Source organism: Melanerpes formicivorus, unplaced genomic scaffold, assembly GCF_026170545.1.
Source record: "Melanerpes formicivorus ecotype bairdi unplaced genomic scaffold, bMelFor1.0.p_v2 SCAF_79, whole genome shotgun sequence".
In the NCBI taxonomy this organism is placed as follows: domain Eukaryota; kingdom Metazoa; phylum Chordata; class Aves; order Piciformes; family Picidae; genus Melanerpes; species Melanerpes formicivorus.
The window spans coordinates 209161-233902 of NW_027142431.1; the positions used below are offsets into that span (position 1 = coordinate 209161).

The 24742-nt window shown below is 52.1% G+C and overlaps 1 protein-coding gene across 1 annotated transcript in view; it reads right to left on the reverse strand.

The window, feature by feature from the left end:
* Positions 1 to 19793: 19793 nt before the first annotated feature.
* Positions 19794 to 24742, reverse strand: part of CDH17 (cadherin 17) — a 50448-nt gene continuing 45499 nt past the window's right edge. Inside the window, exons 16-18 of the mRNA XM_068164293.1 lie at positions 23012 to 23128; positions 22466 to 22582; positions 19794 to 20590 (exon numbers count right to left, since the gene is read on the reverse strand). Coding sequence (XP_068020394.1) covers positions 20481 to 20590; positions 22466 to 22582; positions 23012 to 23128 — 344 coding nt within the window. The 3' untranslated portion in view covers positions 19794 to 20480. The remainder of the gene's footprint in view (positions 20591 to 22465; positions 22583 to 23011; positions 23129 to 24742) is intronic.

The following is a 24742-nucleotide window of genomic DNA, read 5'->3' on the forward strand; positions in this document are numbered from 1 at the left end:
GAGCCCTGGAGCAGGCTGCCCAGGGGGGTTGTGGAGTCTCCCTCTCTGGACATAGTCAAGACCTGTCTGAATGTGTTCCTGTGTGATCTGCTCTAGGTGCTCCTGCTCTGGCAGGGGGGTTGGACTGGATGAGCTTTCAAGGTCCCTTCCAACCCCTAACATTCTGTGATTCTGTGATGTTTACTACCTATGAGGAGCAAGAGGAATACTATCTATGAAGCAGCCACATTTGGTCCTAACAACAACTTCTCCTTCTCCCCTGCCTTGAGGATGGTTAGGGAAAACCACTGAGCCCCTTGCCACAGTGCAGGCTCTCAGCACCTCTTGAAGGAGTCCATCCCTGGTAAAGGAGGATCCCACTCCCTCCAGCTGGGGGGTCAGCACTGCTGGGGCTGTGAGCTCACCTGCTGTGGGATGATGTGGGATGAGTAACGCAGTCAGAGTGCTGGAATCCAAGACCTACTGTGTGTAATACCTCTTTTTTGACACACCTGTGCACAGAGCTTACACTCAACCACCTTGGCTGGTCTCAGAAATCCTCCTCATGTGGCACAGAAGCAGGTAGACTATAAATGCCAACACCTTGCCTCAGGCTTACATCATCCATTGTGTTTGCATGCAGAGCTCCTCCAGCTGTCAGTAATCAGCACTGATTCAGCATTGCTCAGCTCTGAGGAAACTGGGGGAACTGGAGAGCAAAAGTGCAACATAACCAAGCATATTGTCTGTCTACTGAGGGCCAGAGCCTGCCCATCCCAGCTGGGTACTCCCACTGCCCACAGCAGAGTGTCTCCTCTGGAAAGGTGTTAGGATAGGGTCTGTGGTTTCATCCTGCCCCATCGTGCCAGTCCCGTGGTGCAAATGCCCTGCTGAGACCTCACCTGCAATCCTGTGTCCACTGTTGGGCTCCCCAGCTCAAGAGAGACAGAGACCTGCTGGAGAGAGTTCAGTGGAGAGCTACAAGGATGGCTGGGGGACTTGAACTTCTCTGTTATGAAGAGAGACTGAGAGCCCTGGGGCTGTTTGGTCTGGAGAAGAGAAGGCTGAGAGGGGATCTGATCAATGTCTATCAATAGCTGAGGGGTGGGGGGCAAGTGGAGGGGGCCAAGATCTGTTGGGTGGTGCACAGTAATAAGCCAAGGAACAATGTCATGATGTCTGTGGTGACAGGTTGGACTCGATGATCCTCGATTCCAACCTCAGTGATACTGTGATACTGTGAATGGACACAAACTTGAGCATAGAAGGTTTCAGCTCAACATGAGGAGAAACTTCTTCCCAGTGAGGGTGGCAGAGCCCTGGAGCAGGCTGCCCAGAGAGGTTGTGGAGTCTCCTTCTCTGGAGACTTTCCAACCCCACCTGGATGCCTTCCTGTGCAGATTACCCTGGGTGCTCCTGCTCTGGCAGGGGGGTTGGACCTGATGATCTCTGGAGATCCCTTCCAACCTCTCATGTACTGTGATGCTGTGAAATGCAGAGCTGGAGGTGATGATTGCCCTGAAAACCTGCAGCTGGCAGAGCCTTGGTGGGGAAAGAGGTGATGTGAGGCAGCAGAGGGCTCACCCAACAATGAGCAGAGCAGCAGCAAATGTGTTCTCTCTGCTCCTTTTTCTACTGGGCAGAGCTTTGGGTTTTTTGGCAGGGGACTAACTCATCAAGCCTGGAAGAAGCTATGAAAGAGAAAGAAAAGGGTGTGGGTGGCCCCACAAGAAAGAGCCAAATTGTTTCCAGTGGTCAGACAAGGCCATTCATCTCAAAACTGAACGTTCTGTGGAAACATGGATTTGTCAGTAGCATTTCAGTTTGGAGCAGGCAGAGCTCCAGAAGCAGGATGGAGGATTGTTGTTGTCACTGCTGTTTTCCACAGATGCTTTTTGAAGTGCAATGTTTTCCCTTTTACTTCAGGATAATATTTTTTTCCCCCCAAGTATTTGGTGTTTTTTCTCCTTGGAAAGACAAAAGCCAAGGTGAAATGTGGGAAGGAAATGCTTGGGTTTCACCAGTAGCATTTGCTTTGGGAAAGCTCCATTGGGCTTTGCTCCAGTTGGAAACAGAAGAGAAACTCCCCCAAACACTGATCCTGAGTCTCATGTGGCCCCAGGACCAAAACACAGAGCCTGGAAGGAAGGAGGATAATCTCAACATGCAGCAGTGGCCTCAGCATGGATCACATCCCCAGCACATCTCAAGTGCTGCTTGCCCCTAATGCCAGGCAGCTCTTTCCTGCCTGACCAACCTGATCTCCTTCTATGATCAGGTAAACTCCCTGGTGGATGTGGGGCAGGCTGTGGATGTAGTCTGCCTGGACTGCAGCAAGGCCTTTGACACCATTCCCCACAGCAAACTCCTGGCCAAGCTGTCAGCCCCTGGCTTGGACAGCAGCACTCTGAGCTGGGTTAGGAACTGGCTGGAGGCTGAGCCCAGAGAGTGGTGGTGAATGGTGCCACAGCCAGCTGGCAGCCAGGCACCAGTGGTGTGCCCCAGGGATCAGTGCTGGGCCCTGTGCTCTTTAACATCTTTATTGATGATCTGGATGAGGGCATTGAGTCCAGCATCAGTAAATTTGCTGACAACACCAAGCTGGGGGCAGGAGTTGATCAGCTGGAGGGTAGAGAGGCTCTGCAGAGGGACCTCGACAGGCTGGACAGATGGGCAGAGTCCAAGGGCAGGAGATTGAACACATCCAAGTGCCAGGTTCTGCACATTGGCCACAACAACCCCATGCAGTGCTACAGGCTGGGGTCAGAGTGTCTGAGAGCAGCCAGGCAGAGAGGGACCTGGGGGTGCTGGTTGATGGTAGGCTGAACATGAGCCTGCAGTGTGCCCAGGTGGCCAAGAAGGCCAATGGCATCCTGGCCTGCATCAGGAACAGTGTGGCCAGCAGGAGCAGGGAGGTCATTCTGCCCCTGTACACTACACTGGTTAGGCCACACCTTGAGTCCTGTGTCCAGTTCTGGGCCCCTCAGTTTAGGAAGGAGGTTGACTTGCTGGAAGGTGTCCAGAGAAGGACAATGAAGTTGGTGAGGGGTTTGGAACATAGCCCTGTGAGGAGAGGCTGAGGGAGCTGGGGCTGCTTAGCCTGGAGAAGAGGAGGCTCAGGGGAGACCTCATTGCTCTCTACAACTCCCTGAAGGGAGGTTGTAGACAGGCAGAGGTTGGTCTCTTCTCCCAGGTACCCAGCACCAGAACAAGAGGACACAGTTTCAGGCTGTGCCAGGGGAGGTTTAGGCTGGAGGTTAGGAAGAAATTCTACACAGAGAGAGTGATTGCTCATTGGAATGTGCTGCCTGGGGAGGTGGTGGAGTCACCATCACTGGAGGTGTTCAGGAGGAGACTTGATGGGGTGCTTGGTGCCATGGGTTAGTTGATTAGGTGGTGTAGGATAATAGGTTGGACTTGATGATCTTGAAGGTCTCTTCCAACCTGGTCTCGTCTCGTCTCGTCTCGTCTCGTCTCTTCTCTTCTCTTCTCTTCTCTTCTCTTCTCTTCTCTTCTCTTCTTCTCTTCTCTTCTCTTCTCTTCTCTTCTCTTCTCTTCTCTTCTCTTCTCTTCTCTTCTCTTCTCTTCTCTTCTCTTCTCTTCTCTTCTCTTCTCTTCTCTTCTCTTCTCTTCTCTTCTCTTCTCTTCTCTTCTCTTCTCTTCTCTTCTCTTCCTCTTCTCTTCTCTTCTCTTCTCTTCTCTTCTCTTCTCTTCTCTTCTCTTCTCTTCATACCTTCCCTTCTGGGAAGGGAAAAGGTGGACGAATGGCTAAATGAGCTCCCACTCTGAAGATATTTGCTGTTACAAACTCCATTGCAAACCAAGTTGTCATCTGGGTGCTCAAGGTATAATGAATGCCCTTTCCCTGTTCTTAGTCTTCCTTCTGTTCCAAGAGGAGAATCATAAAATCAATTGCATTTCCAGTGCTTCATTTTAGCCTCTTGCCCTCAATGCATCCTGAGTGTGCTTCAGCAAACCACTTTGCACAATCAGCAAACTGCTGCTGAAAACATCACTAATTTTGTGCCTTCTGTTTCCCTTCCCACCCAGCCCTTGTGGGGAGACCTTCTTGCTCTCTCCAACTCCCTGAAGGGAGGTTGTAGCCAGGAGGGAGTTGGTCTCTTCTCCCAGGCAAGCAGCACCAGAACAAGAGGACACAGTCTCAAGCTGTGCCAGGGGAGGTTCAGGCTGGATGTTAGGAAGAAGTGCTTCCCAGCAAGAGAGACTGGCCATTGGGATGTGCTGCCCAGGGAGGTGGTGGAGTCACCATCACTGGAGGTGTTTATGAAGAGCCTGGATGAGGCACTTGGTGACATGGTTTAGTTCATTAGATGGTGTTGGGTGAAAGGTTGGATTTGATGGTTGGCTCTGAGCAACCTGCTGTAGTGTGAGGTGTCCCTGGCCATGGCAGGGGGGTTGGAACTGGCTGAGCCTTGAGGTCCCTTCCAACCCTGACAATTCTGTGATTCTATGATCTCAAAGGTCTTTTCCAACCTGGTTAATTCTATTCTATTCTATTCTATTCTATTCTATTCTATTCTATTCTATTCTATTCTATTCTATTCTATTCTATTCTATTCTATTCTATTCTATTCTATTCTATTCTATTCCGTTCCATTCCGTTCCATTCCATTCCATTCCATTCCATTCCATTCCATTCCATTCCATTCCATTCCATTCCATTCCATTCCATTCCAAAGAGACAGAGTGAGGCTGTTCCTGCAGGAGTAGGCTGGAGGACTGACAGGGCTCTGAAAGCTCTTGGGCCCCTTCTCTTGGCCAGGGGAAGTTTAGGCTGGAGGTAAGGAGAAAGTTTTTCCCAGAAAGAGAAAATGGCCACTGGAATGTGCTGCCCAGGGAGGTGGTGAGGCACCATCCCTGGAGGTGTTCAAGAGGGGATTAGATGTGGCACTTGGAGCCATGGTTTAGTTGTCAGGAGGTGTTAGGTAGTACGTTACAGGCTGGACTTGATGATCTCTGAGGTCTTTTCCAACCTGGCTGATTCTGTGGTTCAGGGAAATGCAATCACTTCCTCTAGCTGCCTTGCTTGTTTCCATGCTATGTTTCAAAGGGACAAAGTTTGCGCTGTTCTTCACTTCTTCTCTCTGGTTTTCTGTTATTTCATTCTCCTTTGCCCTTTTCCCTCTATTACACCACTGAAAGACATCCTGGAGTTCTTTTCCATTGCAGCATCTAAATCTATTCTGATTCTTGGTTTCATTCTTACTTTATCTCTGCACATCCTGAAGTACAAAGCATAGTTTCGTTTGCTCCTAAGAATTTGTTTGTGTTCTTTAAGGGCCTTAGCTTTATTTGCTCAGAAGAATTTGTTTTCACTCTCTAAGGACCATTCCTAACTACTGCTTTGAGAGGATACTCGACCAGTTAAGTCTGGAGTGCTTCTGTCTTAAGTTTATCTCTCCCTACAAGTAGATTTTGTATCTGTCACTTGAAGAAGCACCAAGATCAGTCCTCATTCAGTTCTCTGAGTGTTTCAGCCTCATCAGTCTTTCTTCATTTCACCCAAGCTCGTGTTTCAGAACTTGCAGGTTTTGTTTCCAGACTTATCACAGGCTCAAAGGGTGTCAGGGGTTGGAAGGAACCCAAAGAGATCATGGAGTCCAACCCCCCTGCCAGAGCAGGACCATAGAATCTAGCTCAGGTCACACAGAACACATCCAGACAGGGCTTGAAAGTCTCCAGAGAAGGAGACTCCACAACCTCTCTGGGCAGCCTGCTCCAGGGCTCTGTGATCCTCACAGTAAAGAAGTCACCCCTTGTGTTGAGGTGGAACCTCCTGTGCTGCAGCTTACATCCATTGCCCCTTGTCCTGTCCCAGGGTGCCATTGAGCAGAGCCTGTGCCCTCCCTCCTGCCCCCCAGCCCTCAGATATTGATAGATATTGATCAGATCCCCTCTCAATCTTCTCTTCTCCAGACTAAACATCCCCAGGTCCCACAGCCTCTCCTCACCAGGCAGTGCTCCAGTCCCCTAATCATCCTTGTAGCCTCCTGCTGGACCCTCTCCAGCAGATCCCTGTCCCCCTTGAAATGGGGAGCCCAGAACTGAACACAGTGCTCAAGATGAGGTCTCACACTTTGCAGCCTATCCAGAAAATACCTTTCCCCTCCCCCCCTTCAAATCTTTTTGCTGAAGTTCTTTTTTATAAGCAGACATTCTATCATTTCCTTCCACTTAGTGAAATCCAGCCTAAAATAACATTGCTTTGCTTTGTCCAGTGGCTTTTTAAAACCATCTTCTGACTAGCACACAGAGGAGCATCTAAGCTCCAGGAGAGGTTTTTTTCCCCTCCAACAAAACTTGGAAAGTCAAGAGCATGTTGGCATGATTACATCTCTTTCAGTCACTACATCCTCCAGAATCAGGTTGTGCTTCACTCTGAAGGCTCAGGCTTACCCTGGTGTTCTACTACCAGTTCTCAGCTGAGTTTCTTGAGATCATATCTTTTCTATCCTGCCCAGGGAGGTTGTGGAGTCTCCTTCTCTGGAGACATTCCAAATCAGAATGGAATGGAATGGAATGGAATGGAATGGAATGGAATGGAATGGAATGGAATAGAATAGAATAGAATAGAATAGAATAGAATAGAATAGAATAGAATAGAATAGAATAGAATAGAATAGATCAGGTTGGAAGAGACCTTCAAGATCATGAAGTCCAACCTATCACCCAACACCACCTAATCAACTAACCCATGGCACCAAGCTCCCTGTCAAGTCTCCTCCTGAACACCTCCAGTGATGGTGACTCCACCACCTCCCCAGGCAGCACATTCCAATGGGCAATCACTCTCTCTGTGTAGAACTTCCTCCTAACTTCCAGCCTAAACCTCCCCTGGTGCAGCTTGAGACTGTGTCCTCTTGTTCTGGTGCTGCCTGCCTGGGAGAAGAGACCAACCCCCACCTGGCTACAACCTCCCTTCAGGGAGTTGTAGAGAGCAATAAGGTCACCCCTGAGCCTCTTCTCCAGGCTAAGCAACCCCAGCATCCTCAGCCTCTCCTCACAGGGCTGTGCTCCAGACCCCTCCCCAGCTTTGTTGCCCTTCTCTGGACACCTTCAAGTGTCTCAATGTCTTTCTTAAACTGAGGAGCCCAGAACTGGACACAGGACTCAAGGTGTGGCCTAAGCAGTGCTGAGCACAGGGCAGAATGACTTCCCTGCTCCTGCTGGCCACACTGTTCCTGATGCAGTCCAGGATGCCATTGGCCTTCTTGGCTGCCTGGGCACACTGCAGGCTCATGTTCTGCTGCTGTGAACCAGCACCCCCAGGTCCCTTTCTGTTTGGCAGCTCTCAGCCACTCTGACCCCAGCCTGTAGCTCTCCAGTTTAGAGAGAAGGATGTTGTGGGAGTCTGTGTCAAAGGCTTTACAAAAGTTGAGTTGTACTTCATTTTATTGCTCCTCTCCTCTGCTCTGGTGACACCCTTCACTATCTCTTTTGGAGAAGGAAGCCCTACTTTGTGCCACAGTGCTCAAAAGGGGGACTCCAGCATGGGTGTTGGCAAGAGCTCAAGCTTCAGGCAAACCTTTTGGGCAGTTGCAGTGGTGCTGGTGGGCAGCTTCTGGAGAGCTGCTGGAGCTCTTGCTGTGGGAATTTGAAAGCCTGGCCCATGGTAGAAGCCTGGTATGCATTGTGGCAGACAAAACAGCAGAGTTTTAGACTCTCAGTGCTATGAAAACTACTGACAGTGTTTGAGCAGCCACAGGCCTGTCTGAGGGGCTGGGAAGCTTCCTAGCTGCAAGTGGAAACACTGCAAAAGGAAATGAATGTGCCTTGTGCGTGTGCAGGAATGCAGCTCAAGGGCAGGCTGAGGCTGGGCAGGAGACCCTTGCAACTCAAACAGGCTCTGGAGATTAGCAGCATCCATAACAGTTCAGTGGCCAGAGAGCTCACACTCCACACACCCTGGGAAAGTGGCTGTGCTCACAGCTCTGCTGTGAGAACGCTTGCTGGAGCCCCTGGGAAAGCAGCTCTGTGCAAAGCCCTGCAGGCTGAGCACCCTCCCCTTGCTACCCAGCAGCACACTCAGCCCTTCGCTGGCTCTGGCCGAGCTCTCTCCTCCCCCCCTGTCATTGCTCTTCCAGGCAGAGCTCCTTGCTGCTCCAGGATGCTCTGCTGGGGCAGACACTCCAGCTGGGCCAACCACTTTGGCTTCTTGCTGCTTGTGTCCCATGTCTCCTGAGCCCACACAGGCCTGGCTTTGCTGTCCAAGCTGGGAATGTCATCCAGGTGAACAGTGAGAAAGGAGGTGCTGGGAGCCTTCAGCCTAGCAGGTGAGCAGGAGGCAGGGTCTGCTGAGCACCCAGCTTTGCCCCCACACCAGCACAAGGAGGCTGGCAGCCCAGCAAAGGCTCTCCTGGGGATGCCCACAGCCAAGCAGGCGATGAAGTTCTCCAAGTGGACTTAAAAGGCATTGCTCAGCAGGTCTGACCTCTGCAGGTGAGGCATGAAGCTGGCATAGACAAGAGCTGCATTTCCAACTCCAGCTGACAGCTTTCTGGAGCTAGTTTAAAACAAAACTGAGACAAACTTGAGGGGTGCTCTCTGCACAGCCATCAAGTGACCAATGCACAGGAGACACAGGAAGGAGCACGCTGTAACATGCCCTAACTCAGGGCCCCTGTTCCCAGGGCCACCCTTTCTTGCACCATCACAGAGCTCTGCAAAGGAAGAGATGTTATCAGGGGACAAACCTGGCAAGCCAAACATCCAGGGTGCTCATACAAGACAAGATATTTACAACTAGATGATGTCTCAGTGCAAAATGATTCACTGATGCTTGAATCCACACCAGCCAGAGCCATGAGCAAACACACTCACTGCCGAGGGCTTCCCATGTGCTCCCCTCTCATTTCCTTCTTCTCTTAACTAATGAAACACCATTCAACCTTGTCTTGGCCTCAGCCTCCCTGGTGTATGCATGTAGGGAGATAGAATCATAGAACTGTCAGAGCTGGAAGGGACCTCAGTGTCCACAAAAATCACAGAACTATAGAAGTGTTTGGGTTGGAAGGCCTCTGTTTGATGCACCCTGGCCCAGGGATGTGTGCCCTAATTCTGCATCCCCTGGGGCTAATGCTCCTCAGGATCAGTCCCTGCTAAGTGCTGTGTGAGGCTGGGATCCAGAGCCCCCCACCAGTGCTCTTTGGGGCCTGAACAGCTCAGGGAGTGCAAGCTCAGCAGCCTGTCCTGCTCTTGCAGCCTGTGTCAGGAAGGGAGAAGCTTGGATCCACAGCCAAGCACTTGAGGTCTGCTGGTGCAGTGCAGGGGGAGCCTGGAGCCACAAGATCACATCTAATCCCTGTGTGTAGCCCAGAAGTGTTTCTGGTACCTCTGCCTCTTTCAGCACTCAAGGGAAGGGTGGCCCAGAAGGTGAAGCAGCCTTTGGCACTCTCCATCCAGGGGGGAGCTCATCCTGGAGCACCTCAGCTCTGCAGCTTCCTCATCTCAGGAGCATGGCTGAGCCTCTGGCTTGCAGAGAAAGTGCAGGTGACAGGGAGCAGCTTCTTGTCACAACTGACAAACTGCTGATGGCATCAATGGAAATGCTCTTGAGCTCTCTCCCCTCACTGTGATTAGAGCACCAGGCAAATGTTTTGGGGGTTGCAGAACTGAGAATCACAGAGAATCATGGAATTGTCAGGGCTGGAAGGGGCCTCAAGGCTCAGCCAGTTCCGACCCCTGCCATGCCCAGGGACACCTCACACTACAGCAGCTTGCTCACAGCCACAGCCAGCCTGGCTGCAAACACCTCCAGGCAGGAGGCTTCCATCACCTCCCTGGGCAACCTGTGCCAGGCTCTCACCACCTTCATGGGGAACAACTTCTTCCTAACATCCAATCTCAATCTACCCATTTCTGGTTGTATTCCATTCCCCCCAGTCCTATCTCTTACTCATTCACCCTGCCTGCTGGCCCACACTGAGAGGCTGGCTCAGACAGGACTAGCAAAGCCCTCTTGGCTGTGCCTTCCTTGAAAGCAGCTCACTGTGCATCATGGAAAACGAAAAATGGAGCCCAGCAAAACACTTCATGGCCAGGAGCTGGGACAACAAAAGAAAGGCTCTAAAAATTAGACTTGGCAAAAAGGCAGGGCAGATAAAATCCTGAGGAAAGGACAGGAACACATGAACACAAAATCTTTCCTGGGGAAATGGAAAGTTTCATAAGAGCATATTTTAACATCAACAGAGTTTTCCAAGGAACAAGGGGAAAAAATATCCCCTGGAGCCCTTCAGATGTTGGCCAAAACTGCCAGAAACCTGGGTTCCTTCCCAGGCAGGTCTGGCAGCAGCAGCCCCCAGCAAAAGGAGCTCAGGACAGATGGCAGCTGGAAATCCCCTGGTCCTGAAGCCACTGGCACTGCTGCCTCCAACCCTTCTTCAGCCACCAGACCCAGGAGGATGCAGGTGCATCCTGAACAACTCCAAGTGCCAGGTGCTGCACTTTGGCCACAGCAACCCCATGCAGAGCTACAGGCTGGGGTCAGAGTGGCTGAGAGCTGCCAAACAGAAAGGGACCTGGGGGTGCTGATTGACAGCTGCCTAAACATGAGCCAGCAGTGTGCCCAGGTGGCCAAGAAGGCCAAGGGCATCCTGGCCTGCATCAGGAACAGTGTGGCCAGCAGGAGCAGGGAAGTCATTGTGCCCTGTGCTCAGCACTGCTTAGGCCACACCTCGGGTCCTGTGTCTAGTTCTGGGCTCCTCAGTTTAAGAAGGACATTGAGAGACTTGAAGGTGTCCAGAGAAGGGCAACAAGGCTGGGGAGGGGTCTGGAGCACAGCCCTGTGAGGAGAGGCTGAGGGAGCTGGGGTTGCTTAGCCTGGAGAAGAGGAGGCTCAGGGGAGACCTCATTGCTGTCTACAACTCCCTGCAGGGAGGTTGTAGCCAGGTGGGGGTTGGTCTCTTCTCCCAGGCAGCCAGCACCAGAACAAGAGGACACAGTCTCAAGCTGTGCCAGGGGAAGTTTAGTCTCAAGGTGAGGAGAAAGTTCCTCACTGAGAGAGTCATTTGTCATTGGAATGTGCTGCCCAGGGAGATGGTGGAGTCCCCATCCCTGGAGGTGTTCAAGAGGGGATTGGATGTGGCACTTGGTGCCATGGTCTAGTCATGAGGTCTGTAGTAATAGGTTGGACTTGATCCTCGAGGCCTCTTCCAACCTTGGTGACACTGTGATACTGTGTGAAACTCACCAACCTCTTGCCAGCTGGGAAAGTCAGTGCTGGTTCAAGAGGAGCTGCACAGCATCCAGGCAAAGCCACTCACTGAGGCCTGATCTGGGGCTCAGAGTATGCTTCTGCTCTCAGGGTTTTTTTGGCATGTCTGTCTTGGTGTTGCTTTCCTGTGCTTTCTGCCCTCTGATGCCTTCCCATCCATCATCAAGACCAAGGGCAGGGTCCTGCAGCTGGGTCAGGGCAATCCCAAGCACCAATATAGGCTGGGCAGGGACTGGCTTGAGAGCAGCCCTGAAGAAAAGGCCTTGGGGGTGCTGGGGGAGGAGAAGCTCAACAGGAGCCAGCAGTGAGCACTTGCAGCCCAGAGAACCAAGCAGAGCCTGGGCTGCAGCAAGAGAACTGTGGCCAGCAGGGCCAGGCAGGGGATTCTGCCCCTCTGCTCCACTCTGCTGAGACCACAGCTGGAGCTCTGTGTCCTTCCTAGCACAGGAAGGATCTGGAGGTGCTGGAAGGTGTCCAGAGAAGGGCCATGAGGATGAGCAGAGGGCTGGAGCTGCTCTGCTATGGAGACAGACCCCCTCTGCTCTGCCCTGGTGAGACCTCACCTGGAATATTGCTTCCAGTTCTGGGCTCCCCAGTTCAAGAGGGACAGGGATCTGCTGGAGAGAGTCCAAGGGAGAGCTACCAGGATGCTGAAGGGACTGCCCTGTCTGGATGTGTTCCTGTGTGACCTGTGCTGCATTCTATGGTGCTGCTCTGGCGGGGGGTTTGGACTCGATGATCTTTGCAGGTCTCTTCCAACTCCTGACATCCTGTGAGCCTGTGAATGACACTTAAGGAATGGGCACAAGGTCTCTGCTGTCTGGGGGTGGTAACTCTGGGGATTGTGTGGTTTCTTGCTCTGGTTTGCAGGAGCTATCAGCTAACTCCAGCTCCCACTTCTGCCACAAGTGTGGGAAATATTGCTAGGAATAGATGTGTTTGTTATTTTTTGAAGTCACCTGGTCTCAAACTCCTTGTGAGGTGCATCTAGGACTAGCTGCTCCACTGAGGGACTGGGAGAGCATCCATCCTCTTCCAGCCACAACCAGTTCCCCTTTAGCAGTCACCTTCCTCATCCCCCCTCGGTGACCGCCGTGCTCCTCCACGCGGTGCGTCCCTGGCTCACAGGGCACTGCAGAGCCTTGTCTGGGTGAAGACACATTTCTCCCTGCCTTCCCCAGGCCTGGAGGGAGCCTCTCTGTCCTTGAGCACCAGTGGCTCCAGCTAGCTGGGCAGCACTGTGATGCCAGCCGTGCAGTTTCATGTCAGCCCTTCTCACCCACTGCTGTGCTGCCGAGGGCTGCCTTAGATTCATCAGAGCTCATCTTCATCAAAGGGCAAAGGGACAAGGGGCTGTGGATATAAACTGCAGCACAGGAGGTTCCACCTCAACATGAGGAGAGACATCCTCACTGTGAGGGTCCCAGAGCCCTGGAGCAGGCTGCCCAGAGAGGTTGTGGAGTCTCCTTCCCTGGAGCCTTTCAAGCCCTGTCTGGATGTGTTCCTGTGTGACCTGTGCTGGGTTCAATGGTCCTGTTCTGGCACAGGGGGGATGGACTGGAAGATCTGCAGAGGTCCCTTCCAACCCCTAACATTCCAGCAGTGTGCCCAGTTGGCCAAGAAGGCCAATGGCATCCTGGCCTGCATCAGGAACAGTGTGGCCAGCAGGAGCAGGGAAGTCATTGTGCCCTGTGCTCAGCACTGGTTAGGCCACACCTTGAGTCCTGTGTCCAGTTCTGGGCCCCTCAGTTTGGGAAAGATGTTGAGCTGCTGGAAGGTGTCCGGAGAAGGGCAACAAAGCTGGGGAGGGGTCTGGAGCACAGCCCTGTGAGGAGAGGCTGAGGGAGCTGGGGTTGCTTAGCCTGGAGAAGAGGAGGCTCAGGGGAGACCTTCTTGCTCTCTCCAGCTCCCTGAAGGGAGGTTGTAGCCAGGTGGGGGTTGGTCTCTTCTCCCAGGCAACCAGCACCAGAACAAGAGGACACAGTCTCAAGCTGTGTCAGGGGAGGTTTAGGCTGGATGTTAAGAAGAAATTCTTCCCAGCAAGAGAGATTGGCCATGGGAATGTGCTGCCCAGGGAGGTGGTGGAGTCACCACCCCTGAAGCTCTTTAGGAAGAGCCTGGATGAGGCACTTGCTGCCATGGTTTAGTTGATTAGATGGTGCTGGGTGATAGGTTGGACTGGATGATCTCAAAGGTCTTTTCCAACCTGGTTAATGGCACTTGGTGCCATGGTCTAGTCATGAGGTCTGTGGTGACAGGTTGGACTCCATGATCTTTGAGGTCTGTTCCAACCTTGGTGATACTGTGAGACTGTAATTCTATGACTCTGTAGATCCCCTTGAAGAGGCACAGCAGCAGCTGGGAGTGTGGGCACAGCCTGGTGAGCAGAGCTGATGAACTGCAAAGCATCCCAAACGGGGAAGCAGGACACTTTCCCAAGAGCTGCGCCTCTGTGGCATCTGCTCTGTAAACCCAGATAGCAATCCTGTTCCTGCTTTGCAAGTTTATCTTTACCAGAGGGTTGGAAAATAGGCACCATGACAGTTTAATTAATGCATGCCATTAATCCTGGAGATAACCAACTCCCTGATAAGCCTCTGATCTTGTAAAAAAAAAGAAGGGGTGGGTGGGGTGGAAGAATTAGAAAGCACTGAAACCTCTTTTGCTGTCTGTGAACCTTGTAATGAGATGTTGCATGCTTGGAGGGGGAGCCATGCAAAGGAGCAGTGCCAGAGGACATATTCTCAGCACATTTCACCACTGGACTGCTTGTGTGATGTTGTTCTTGGCAGGAAGGTTGCAACTGGAGCCTAAGGCCATCAACACTGGCTGCCAGAGCTCTCCTTCTGCTACCAGTACATAAAGTTGTGGATGTAAAGAGGAGCTTTAACCTCTCTACCCTTTCAATAGATTCATAGAGTGGTTTGAGTTAGAGTCATAGAATCATAGAATCAGTAAGGTTGGAAAAGAGCTCAGAGATCATCAACCTGTCACCCAGCACCTCATGACTACTAAACCATGGCTCCAAGTGCCTCATCCAGTGCCACTTGAACACCCCCAGAAGTGGTGACTCCACCACCTCCCTGGGAGCACTTTCCAGTAGCAAATTACTCTTTCTGGGAAAAACTTCTTCATAACCTCCAGCCTGAACCTTCCCTGGCACAGCTTGAGGCTGTGTCCTCTTGTTCTGCTGCTGGTTGCCTGGCAGAAGAGACCAACCCCCACCTGGCTACAACCTCCCTTCAGGGAGTTGTAGAGAGCAAGAAGGTCTCCCCTGAGCCTCCTCTTCTCCAGGCTAAGCAACCCCAGCTCCCTCAGCCTCTCCTCACAGGGCTGTGCTCCAGACTTCTCACAAACCTTGTTGCAGAATGAAAGGGATCATAAAGATGAGGCACTTCCAACCCCCCAGCCATGGGCAGGACACCTCCCACCAGCCCAGGCTGCTCAAGGCCTCATCCAACCTGGCCTTGAACACCTCCAGAAGGGAATATCCCCACCCTCTCTGGGCAACGAGTTCCAGTGTCTCACCACCCTCACTGTAAAGAATTTCTTCCTAATCTCCAGTCTAAACCTGCCCCCCCCAAGCATCAATCCATTCCCTCTTATCCTAGCACTACAGCCCTTGTAAAGAGTGCTGGAGCATGTCCAGAGCAGGGCCACGAGGATGAGCAGAGGGCTGGAGCTGCTCTGCTATGAGGATAGACTGAGGGAGTTGGGGCTGTTCAGCGTGGAGAAGAGGAGTCTCCAAGGAGACCTCATTGTGGCCTTCCAGTATCTGCAGGGGGCTACAGGAAAGCTGGGGAGGGACTTTTGAGGGTGTCAGGGAGGGATAGGACTGGGGGAAATGGAACAAAACTAGAAATGGGGAGATTGAGCTTGGATGTTAGGAAGAAGTTGTTCCCCATGAGGGTGGTGAGAGCCTGGCACAGGTTGCCCAGGGAGGTGGTGGAAGCCTCCTGCCTGGAGGTGTTTGCAGCCAGGCTGGCTGTGGCTGTGAGCAACCTGCTGTAGTGTGAGGTGTCCCTGGGCATGGCAGGGGGGTTGGAACTGACTGAGCCTTGAGGTCCCTTCCAGCCCTGACAACGCTGTGAGTCTGTGATTCCCTGATTTCTTGTAGCCCTCAGGCACTGGAAGGCTGCTCTTAGGTCTCCCTGGAAGCTTCTCTCCTCCAGGCTGCACAGCCCCAGCTCTCTCAGCCTGTCCCCATGGGGGAGGTTCTCCACTATTTGGGGACATTTACACTAAATCCTGCTTTCAGTCCTGCCTGTAGCTTTATGCTTTTACTTGTGAAGTGCAGCTGATGTGTTGTTAGCAATTATCAAGAAGTGTTAGAGAAGCTGCCTTGGAGGATGCAGGCTAACAGATGTGGACAGGGATTTGAGGAGCTCCTTTAACACTTGGATTCAGAGCAAAATGTCATGTACCAGGGCAGAATGTCCTGGTATCTGCTGCTCCTCTGGAGACCTGGGAACCAGCTGTGGCTGCTGAGGAGCATGGTGGGAAGGAACAATAATAAGTGTTGCTTCCCTTCCTCTCCAGAGACCCAAAGAAAACTTAATTTGTCCTCTGCAAAGCAGACTGGGGCCAGGAGTCTGCCGTGCAGGGAGGGATAGAGCTGGGTGAGAGCTTTTGTCTGGCTCCCAAAAGAGACTGAACAGATGGAGGAGCCAGAGCAGGACTGGGTTAAATAAACCCCTGGAGGGCTGGGGTTGGAGGCATGCAGGAGGAGGGTGATGAAATGAGAACATTTGTGGCAGAGTTGGAGATGTTTGGGTTGCTGTGTTTGGGTTTTTTTCCTTTTTCTTTTCTTTCTCTGTTCTTTTTTTCCTTCCTCTGAGGCTAGAAGCAATGCACAGTGCAAGGAGAGCCAAGCAGCATGTGGTGCCCCAGCCACAAGCTGAGGTCATGCCCATGCAAGCATGAACGTGACACCTTGGAAAGCAGGGGGCTTGGGCAAGTGAGGGGAGGAAGGGGCTGCAAGGGGGCTGAGGCAGTCAGGGCACCGTGAGCTCTGCCTGTGCTCTGCCACAGTTAAGGGATTGGCTGGCTGGGGATTATTGCAGCAGCAAGGGGGAATGTGCTCAGCCCCTAGAGATGCTCTCCCAGGACAGGGGAAATGTGCTCAGCACCTAGAGATGCTCTCCCAGGATAGAGGAAAAGTGCTCAGCACCTAGACATGCTCTCCCAGCACAGGGGAAATGTGCTCAGCACCTAGAGATGCTCTCCCAGCACAGGGGAAATGTGCTCAGCACCTAGAGATGCTCTCCCAGGATAGAGGAAAAGTGCTCAGCACCTAGACATGCTCTCCCAGCACAGGGGAAATGTGCTCAGCACCTAGAGATGCTCTCCCAGCACAGGGGAAATGTGCTCAGCACCTAGAGATGCTCTCCCAGGATAGAGGAAAAGTGCTCAGCACCTAGACATGCTCTCCCAGCACAGGGGAAATGTGCTCAGCACCTAGAGATGCTCTCCCAGGACAGGGGGAATGTGCTCAGCCCCTGGAGATGCTCTCCCAGGACAGGGGAAATGTGCTCAGCCCCTGGAGATGCTCTCCCAGGACAGGGGAAATGTGCTCAGCCCCTAGAGATGCTCTCCCAGGACAGGGGGAATGTGCTCAGCCCCTGGAGATGCTCTCCCAGGACAGGGGAAATGTGCTCAGCCCCTGGGATGCTCTCCCAGGACAGGGGAAATGTGCTCAGCCCCTGGGATGCTCTCCCAGGATAGGGGAAATGTGCTCAGCCCCTAGAGATTCTCTCCCAGGATAGGGGAAATGTGCTCAGCCCCTAGAGATGCTCTCCCAGGACAGGGGAAATGTGCTCAGCCCCTAGAGATGCTCTCCCAGGACAGGGGAAATGTGCTCAGCCCCTAGAGATGCTCTCCCAGGATAGGGGAAATGTGCTCAGCCCCTAGAGATGCTCTCCCAGGACAGGGGAAATGTGCTCAGCCCCTAGAGATGCTCTCCCAGGACAGGGGAAATGTGCTCAGCCCCTAGAGATGCTGGGCCAGAACAGCTACCAGAGAGGGTGCACCCCAAGGCTGTTTCAGTTCAGACCTTTCCTACCACACATGAACAGCATCTAGAGGAGCCATACCTGAAAAGTGTTGAATCCCAATATAGCTTGACCAGAAGCCTTCAAGACTGAAGATGTGGTCAAGATCTCAAGGAGGGGAAACTTTATTGTTTGTCCTAGCATCTCTGCTATAGAACCACAGAACTGTCAGGGTTGGAAGGGACCTCAAGGCTCAGCCAGTTCCAGCCCCCTGCCATGCCCAGGGACACCTCACACTACAGCAGCTTGCTCACAGCCACAGCCAGCCTGGCTGCAAACACCTCCAGGCAGGAGGCTTCCACCACCTCCCTGGGCAACCTGTGCCAGGCTCTCACCACCCTCATCCTATCATCCTATCTGAATCATCATCCTACCCTATCATACTCATCCTATCCTATCATCCTCACATCCAATCTCAATCTCCCCATTTCTAGCTTTGCTCCATCCCCCCCAGTCCTGTCACTCCCTGGCACCCTCAGAAGTCCCTCCCCAGCTTTCTCCCCAGCTTAAGATTAAGCTTTCTCATAGGCTCTTTAAGATTAAGCTTTCACCTCCTACCCATCAGTGTAAGGGCTGCTGGGCAAAGGGCACAGTGGCTTAGCCCATGAGACACACCACTTTGAGGCAATGCCTCTGCAGGCTGAAGAAAGGGCTCAGGCCCTGCATCTGGCCCAGCCACAAATACATCTCAATCAAGTTTTTCTGACCCTTCCCTTAGGAAGGCAATTGTTCAAAAGAGGAGATGCCTGGGGGCAAAATCAGCAAACAGAAAGACAGCTCAGGGAGACAAAGCAGAGTGTGACTTCTGCACGTTTTGCCTGCCTTCAGGCCAAGCCCTCTTGCTGGGCACAGGCACAAAGCCTGCTGAACTCTGGCTCCCGTATTTCCAACCCCATCTGCTGGTCCCAGGCCCTGGGCACGCTGACGTAGCTGCCTGTCAGACTTTCCAAATCTGAGGGTTTTGCATTCCCATCATTAAATAAACACATTCCAGCAGCGAGCCCCGCAGCAGGCAGCAGAGCTCCAGCAGCTGGGCTGAGAGCTGCAACCATTGGGCTGAGTGGCTGAGGCCTGAGAGCAAAGTTGTTGCTGGCAGATTTCTAGGAAAACCTATTATAATGCAATGCTATTTCCCTCCCCACCCCCCTTCCATCCCTCCCCACCCCCCTTCCATCCCTCCCCACCCCCCCTTCCATCCTTCCCCCCCCCCCAAAAAAAGAGCTCTTTTCTTTCTAGCTGAGTGCTGCATGCAAAAGCTATTAACCAAGCCCTGCACAAACAAACATTCTCTTTTCCATCTGACCTTTTTCTGCAGTGCTCTCCAAAGGATATTGTCTCTGCAGGCCAACATGCTGGTTTGGCAGCTTTTATTTATAGCTTAAAAGAAAAGGCTCCCCCCAAACTCTCACCAGAAATGTCCTTCTATAGGCATGCTGTCAGGGGAATGGCTCTCCTTCCCTGGGTGTCATCCTGGGCTCAAAGCAGAGAACCATAGAATGGCTCAGGATGGAAGGGACCACAGAGATCATCCAACCTCCCCTGTCATGGGCAGGGACACCTCTCAGCTAGACTCAGCTGCTCAAAGCATCATCCAGCCTGGCCTTGAACACACCAAGGGAGGAAGCATCCACAACCACTCTGAGCAACCTATTCCAGAGTCTCACCACCCTCATACTGAAGAACTTCTTCCTAAGCCCTAGTCTAACCCTGCTCTCCCTCAGTTTAAAGTCATCCCCCCTTGTCCTTTCTCTAGACACCCTTAGGAAAAGTCCCTCTGAAGCCTTCCTGTAGGTTCCATTCAAGTGTTGGAAGGCAGCTCTAAGGTCCTGTCAGAGTCTTCTCTTTCCCAGGCTGAACACCCCCAGCTCACTCAGTCTGTCCTCACAGCAGAGCTGCTCCAACCCTTGGATCATGGTTGTGGCCTCCTCTGGACTCACTCCAACAGCTCTCTGTCCTTCTTTGCAGGGGACACCAGAAGTGTACACAGTATGCAAGGTGGGATTTCACCAGGTACATTTTACTGAAGCACAAAGTGCCTCCACCAGCCATAGCATCATGAACCAGCCAGGTGGATCACTCTGGCCTAGGAGGAATTGTGAATACAGTATGAAAAAGCAAGGGTCAAACACAAGAGATAACCAAGAGGCAATGGTTTGCTGCCATGCAAAAGGAGGGCTACACACAAGAGATAACCAAGCAGCAGTGGTTTGCTCCCATGCAAAAGGAGGGCTACACACAAGAGATAACCAAGCAGCAGTGGTTTGCTCCCATGCAAAAGGAGGGCTAAGCACAAGAGATAACCAAGCAGCAATGGTTTGCTCCCATGCAAAAGGAGGATTAAACACAACAGATAACCAAGCAGCAATGGTTTGCTCCCATGCAAAAGGAGGGCTAAGCACAACAGATAACCAAGCAGCAATGGTTTGCTCCCATGCAAAAGGAGGATTAAACACAACAGATAACCAAGCAGCAATGGTTTGCTCCCATGCACACTCTCTCTGGTTTCTAATAACATCAGCAGACACTGGAACCCTTAAAGAACATTTTTATTCTTCTCTAATGTGCAGCAGGCAAGAACAGCATTTGCAGCAGTATGCTAAAACATCACATTACCTGAGGCCCCAGGACTCTGTATGTGTCTTAAGTTAGGAGCTGTAAGGGAAGGCCATGGGGCTTCTCAAACTGTGTGTACTCTGGGGATAGCCAAACTGACCAGACAGGGCAGCTTACAGATTGCAATAAATTTAGGAGCTCCTTTGCTGAGAGCTAGAGAGGCTGCTGCAGCTCCATGGGACATCCTCAAGTGGAGCACAGGACTTCATTCCTCGTTGTGCTGTTCAGGAACTTACTGAGATGTGGAAGAGCCAAAGATGTGCAGTGAGATAAGATGCAGTCCTCTGGAAAGTTCCCATGTACTTCAGCTGCCAAAGCAGGAAGGCTGGTCCCATGGATGGATCCTTGGAGGAGCTCAGCATTTGGTGCTGCCATGACTGAACACTTCAGCCAAAGCTGGTATTCTGCTCAAAGGCTGCTGCTTGCATTTGTTGTTTGATGACTGAACAGTGTTACCTATAAAGGTGAGGATCAGCCCCTGGGAGCTTGCTTTTGCATCCTTGTATCCTCAGTTTGGGACAGTCCACTTCTGGGCTTTGGGAGCTCCCCAGCTCACTCCTTCCCAGCACAAAGGGTGGTTTTGTCTCTTGCTGGAGCAGTCACTAAGCCAAGCTGTTCAGTTCAGACCTATCCTTGGCATCTTTCTCATGGCTTTTATTTTTGCCTTTCTCTTTGTGTTTCATGTGCCAAAACACACCTCCTACAATGGCACCTGGGAAACAGAGAGCACTCATCAGGAAAGGGAAGGGAAAGCTTCCTGCAAAAGTGTTTTAGCAAAGGTTCTGACACCCACACTGTAATATCTACACCTCTTTACCTCTTGAACAGAAGCAAACCCTTTAGGGAATGGCTTATGCAGTGTTAGACTGGAGTGTTCAGGCACCTGAGGCACTGGTGGGCAAGGCTTCAGGGCTCCCAGAGATGAACTTCTCCTCTAGAATCTGACTAGATGGCAAAGGGTGGGGTTTAGCCTCCTTTCCTCTGAGCAAGGATTTGTCATGTTTCTGTCTTGAACTGTTGCTTTGGGTTTATTTCCCAATGGAATGGCAACAGTTCAAGACAGAAACATAATGGTGAATGGTGCCACAGCCAGCTGGCAGCCAGGCACCAGTGGTGTGCCCCAGGGATCAGTGCTGGGCCCTGTGCTCTTTAACATCTTTATTGATGATCTGGATGAGGGCATTGAGTCCTTCATCAGTAAATTTGCTGACGACACCAAGCTGGGGGCAGGAGTTGATCTGCTGGAGGGTGGAGAGGCTCTGCAGAGGGACCTTGACAGGCTGGACAGATGGGCAGAATCCAAGGGCAGGAGATTGAACACATCCAAGTGCCAGGTTCTGCACATTGGCCACAGCAACCCCATGCAGTGCTACAGGCTGGGGTCAGAGTGGCTGGAGAGCAGCCAGGCAGAGAGGGACCTGGGGGTGCTGGTTGACAGCAGCTGAACATGAGCCAGCAGTGTGCCCAGGCAGCCAGGAGGGCCAATGGCATCCTGGTCTGCCTCAGGAACAGTGTGGCCAGCAGGAGCAGGGAGATCATTCTGCCCCTGTACACTGCACTGGTTAGGCCACACCTTGAGTCCTGTGTCCAGTTCTGGGCCCCTCAGTTTAGGAAGGAGGTTGAGATGCTGGAAGGTGTCCAGAGAAGGGCAACAAAGCTGGGGAGGGGTCTGGAGCACAGCCCTGTGAGGAGAGGCTGAGGGAGCTGGGGTTGCTTAGCCTGGAGAAGAGGAGGCTCAGGGGAGACCTTCTTGCTCTCTACAACTCCCTGCAGGGAGGTTGTAGCCAGGTGGGGGTTGGTCTCTTCTCCCAGGCAACCAGCACCAGAACAAGAGGACACAGCCTCAAGCTGTGCCAGGGGAAGTTTAGGCTGGAGGTCAGGATGAAGCCCTACACAGAGAGAGTGATTGCCCATTGGAATGGGCTGCCTGGGGAGGTGATGGAGTTACCATCATTGGAAGTGTTCAGAAGGAGACTTGGTAGGGTGCTTGGTGCCATGGTTTAGTTGATTAGATGATGTTGGGTGATAGGTTGGACTTGATGATCTTGAAGGTCTCTTCCAACCTGGTCTATTCTATTCTATTCTATTCTATTCTATTCTATTCTATTCTATTCTATTCTATTCTATTCTATTCTATTCTATAACAAATCCTTGCTCAAAAGAAAGGGGCCTTTGGGGCACAATTCTCTGTGGCCTATCAGCTATTCCTAGCAGATACTAAGGAGCTGCTGAAGAACAGCAAAGCTGAGACCACTGACAGCAAAACTGTTCTGTAAGGGACCAAAAGTGAGGCATTGTGTGATAATTAACAATGGAAGAAGCTTGAACAGAGATGGTAAAGATGCTGCTGGAGAAGTTCCTCTGTTCATGGGAGGTCTGAATATGCCTCCTTCCATGTGAAGCTCTTTTGCAGCTGTGTGTTGACGCAGGAGCACAAGCCAAGCAAAGCTATTCCTGCGATCCAGAGCTTGCAGGTCAGAAGCAACCATGAGATCTTCCCTCTTTACCCCCAGAAGGTGAATCAGCATCACAAATGCATCAGCACCCTCGTGCCTGGCTTTGCATCAAGCAGGAAATTGTGACTTACCAATGATGAGCAGGACTGCAAGGAGGATCCCAACTGCCTGCCCAACAGTTGGCCAGGAGTGCTCTCGTTCTACTTCAATAAAACAGGACATTTCACTTGAGCACTTGCAGATGTTGACTGCAAAACCAGATGCCAGGAGGTTAATCAGAGGCTTCCCAGTCCTGTTGCCTGAGTGCTCATTGATTTGTAGATTCATGGAATGGTTTGGGCTGGAAGGGACCTCGAAGATCATCCAGTTCCAACCCCCCTGCCATGGGCAGGGTCACCTCTCACCAGCCCAGGCTGCTCAAGGCTTCATCCAACCTGGCCCTTTTCAAAAGTCCCACCCCAGCTCTCCTATAGCCTCCTTCAGGTACTGGAAGGCTGCTCTAAGATCTCCCTGGAGCCTTCTTTTCCCCAGGCTGAGCAGCCCCAACTCCCTCAGCCTGTGCCCACAGGGGAGGTTCTCCAACCCTCTAATCATTGCTGTGGCCTCCTCTACACCTGCTCCAGCAGCTCATAACTGTAACTCTTGTCTTGAAACCAACTGTTATGTGCAATGTATACCTGGCAGATTCACTTCTCCTTGCAAAGGTGGCTTCCCATTGTCATTAACTGTGACTGGAACATAGTAGACCTTCTCCTCAAAGCCAGTGTGCTTCGGGGAGAGGTAAGCATGAGTAGCTGTAAGAAGGAAATGGAACATTCATGTCAGCATGAGACAGGGATTGAGCTCAACACTCACACCAGCTGCAGGAGCTGGGCTTTAAGGCTGCTTTGCACAGCATGGCAGTTCTGGTTTCCCCCATGTCTTTCCAGGTCTCAGTGGTCTGCAGACATCAAGTCAAAAGGGACCACTGACACTCCTAGTCTGGCCTTTAGCTGTCAGGGAATTTCCTTCCTGATTTCTACAGCAGGCCAGACTTGATCTGGGGTAGTGCAGCTTCACATATAAACCAAGACCTTATAGCAACCATAACCAACTTAAATTATCCCCCAGAAGACTTAGTAGGACAGGCCATCCTTCTACAGCACTTACAGAATCACATCTAAGAGTCTTGAAAACTCTTGGCCAAGTAAAGCTATCACAGCTGTGGAGATCAGCCCAAAGGTTGATCAATGGCAGTATCTTGTCTGTGTGTCCAGCAGAGCCAGGGAGGTTCTCCTCCCCCTCTACTCTGCCCTGCTGAGACCTCACCTGGAATATTGCATCCAGTTCTGGGCTCCCCAGTTCAAGAGGGACAGGGATCTGCTGGAGAGAGTCCAAGGGAGGGCTTACAAGGATGCTGAAGGGCCTGCAGCACTGCCTGGTGAGGAGAGGCTGAGAGCCCTGGGGCTGTTTAGTCTGGAGAGGAGAAGACTGAGAGGGGATTTAATCAATGTCTATCAATATCTGAGGGCTGGGAGTCAGAAAGGAAGGAACAGGGACAGGCTCTGCTCAGTTGCACCCTGGGATAGGACAAGGGGCAATGGATATAAACTCCAGCACAGGAGGTTCCACCTCAACATGAGGAGGAACTTCTTCACTGTGAGGGTCACAGAGCCCTGGAGCAGGCTGCCCAGAGAGGTTGTGGAGTCTCCTGCTCTGGAGCTTTTCAAGCTGTCTGGATGTGTTCCTGTGTGACCTGTGCTGGATTCTCTGCTCCTGCTCTGGCAGGGGGGTTGGACCTGATGATTTTTGAAGGTCCTTTCCAAATGCATCCAGATGGGCCTTGAATGTCTCCAGAGAGGGAGACTCTGCAACCCCCCTGGGCAGCCTGTTCCAGGGCTCTGCCACCCTCACAGGGAAACAATTCTTCATCCTGTTTCCATGGAACTTCCTCTGCCTCAGCTTCCACCACTGTCCCTTGTGCTGTCCTTGGGCATCACCCAGCAGAGCCTGGCTCCAGCCTCTGGGCACTCACCCTGCGCAGCTTTAGCAACAGGAATGAGGTCACCCTCAGGCTCCTCCTCTCCAAGCTACAGAGCCCTCAGCTCCCTCAGGCTCTCCTCATCAGGAAGATGTTCCTCTGCCTGCATCATCTTTGTGGCTCTGTGCTGGACGCTTTCAAGCAGTTCCCTGAGCTCCTTCTTGACCTGAGGTTCCCAGAACTGGACACAATCTTCCAGCTGTGGCCTCACCAGGGTGGAGTAGAGGGGTAGGAGAACCTCCCTTGACCTACTGACCACAGCCCTTCTAATCCACCCCAGGATGCCCTTGGACTTCTTGGCCTCAAGGGCACATTGCTGGCTCACAGTCCAAGGTTGGTACAAGAGCAGAAATGAAAAGCAATTCAGTATTTGTATTTCTCAGAGTCC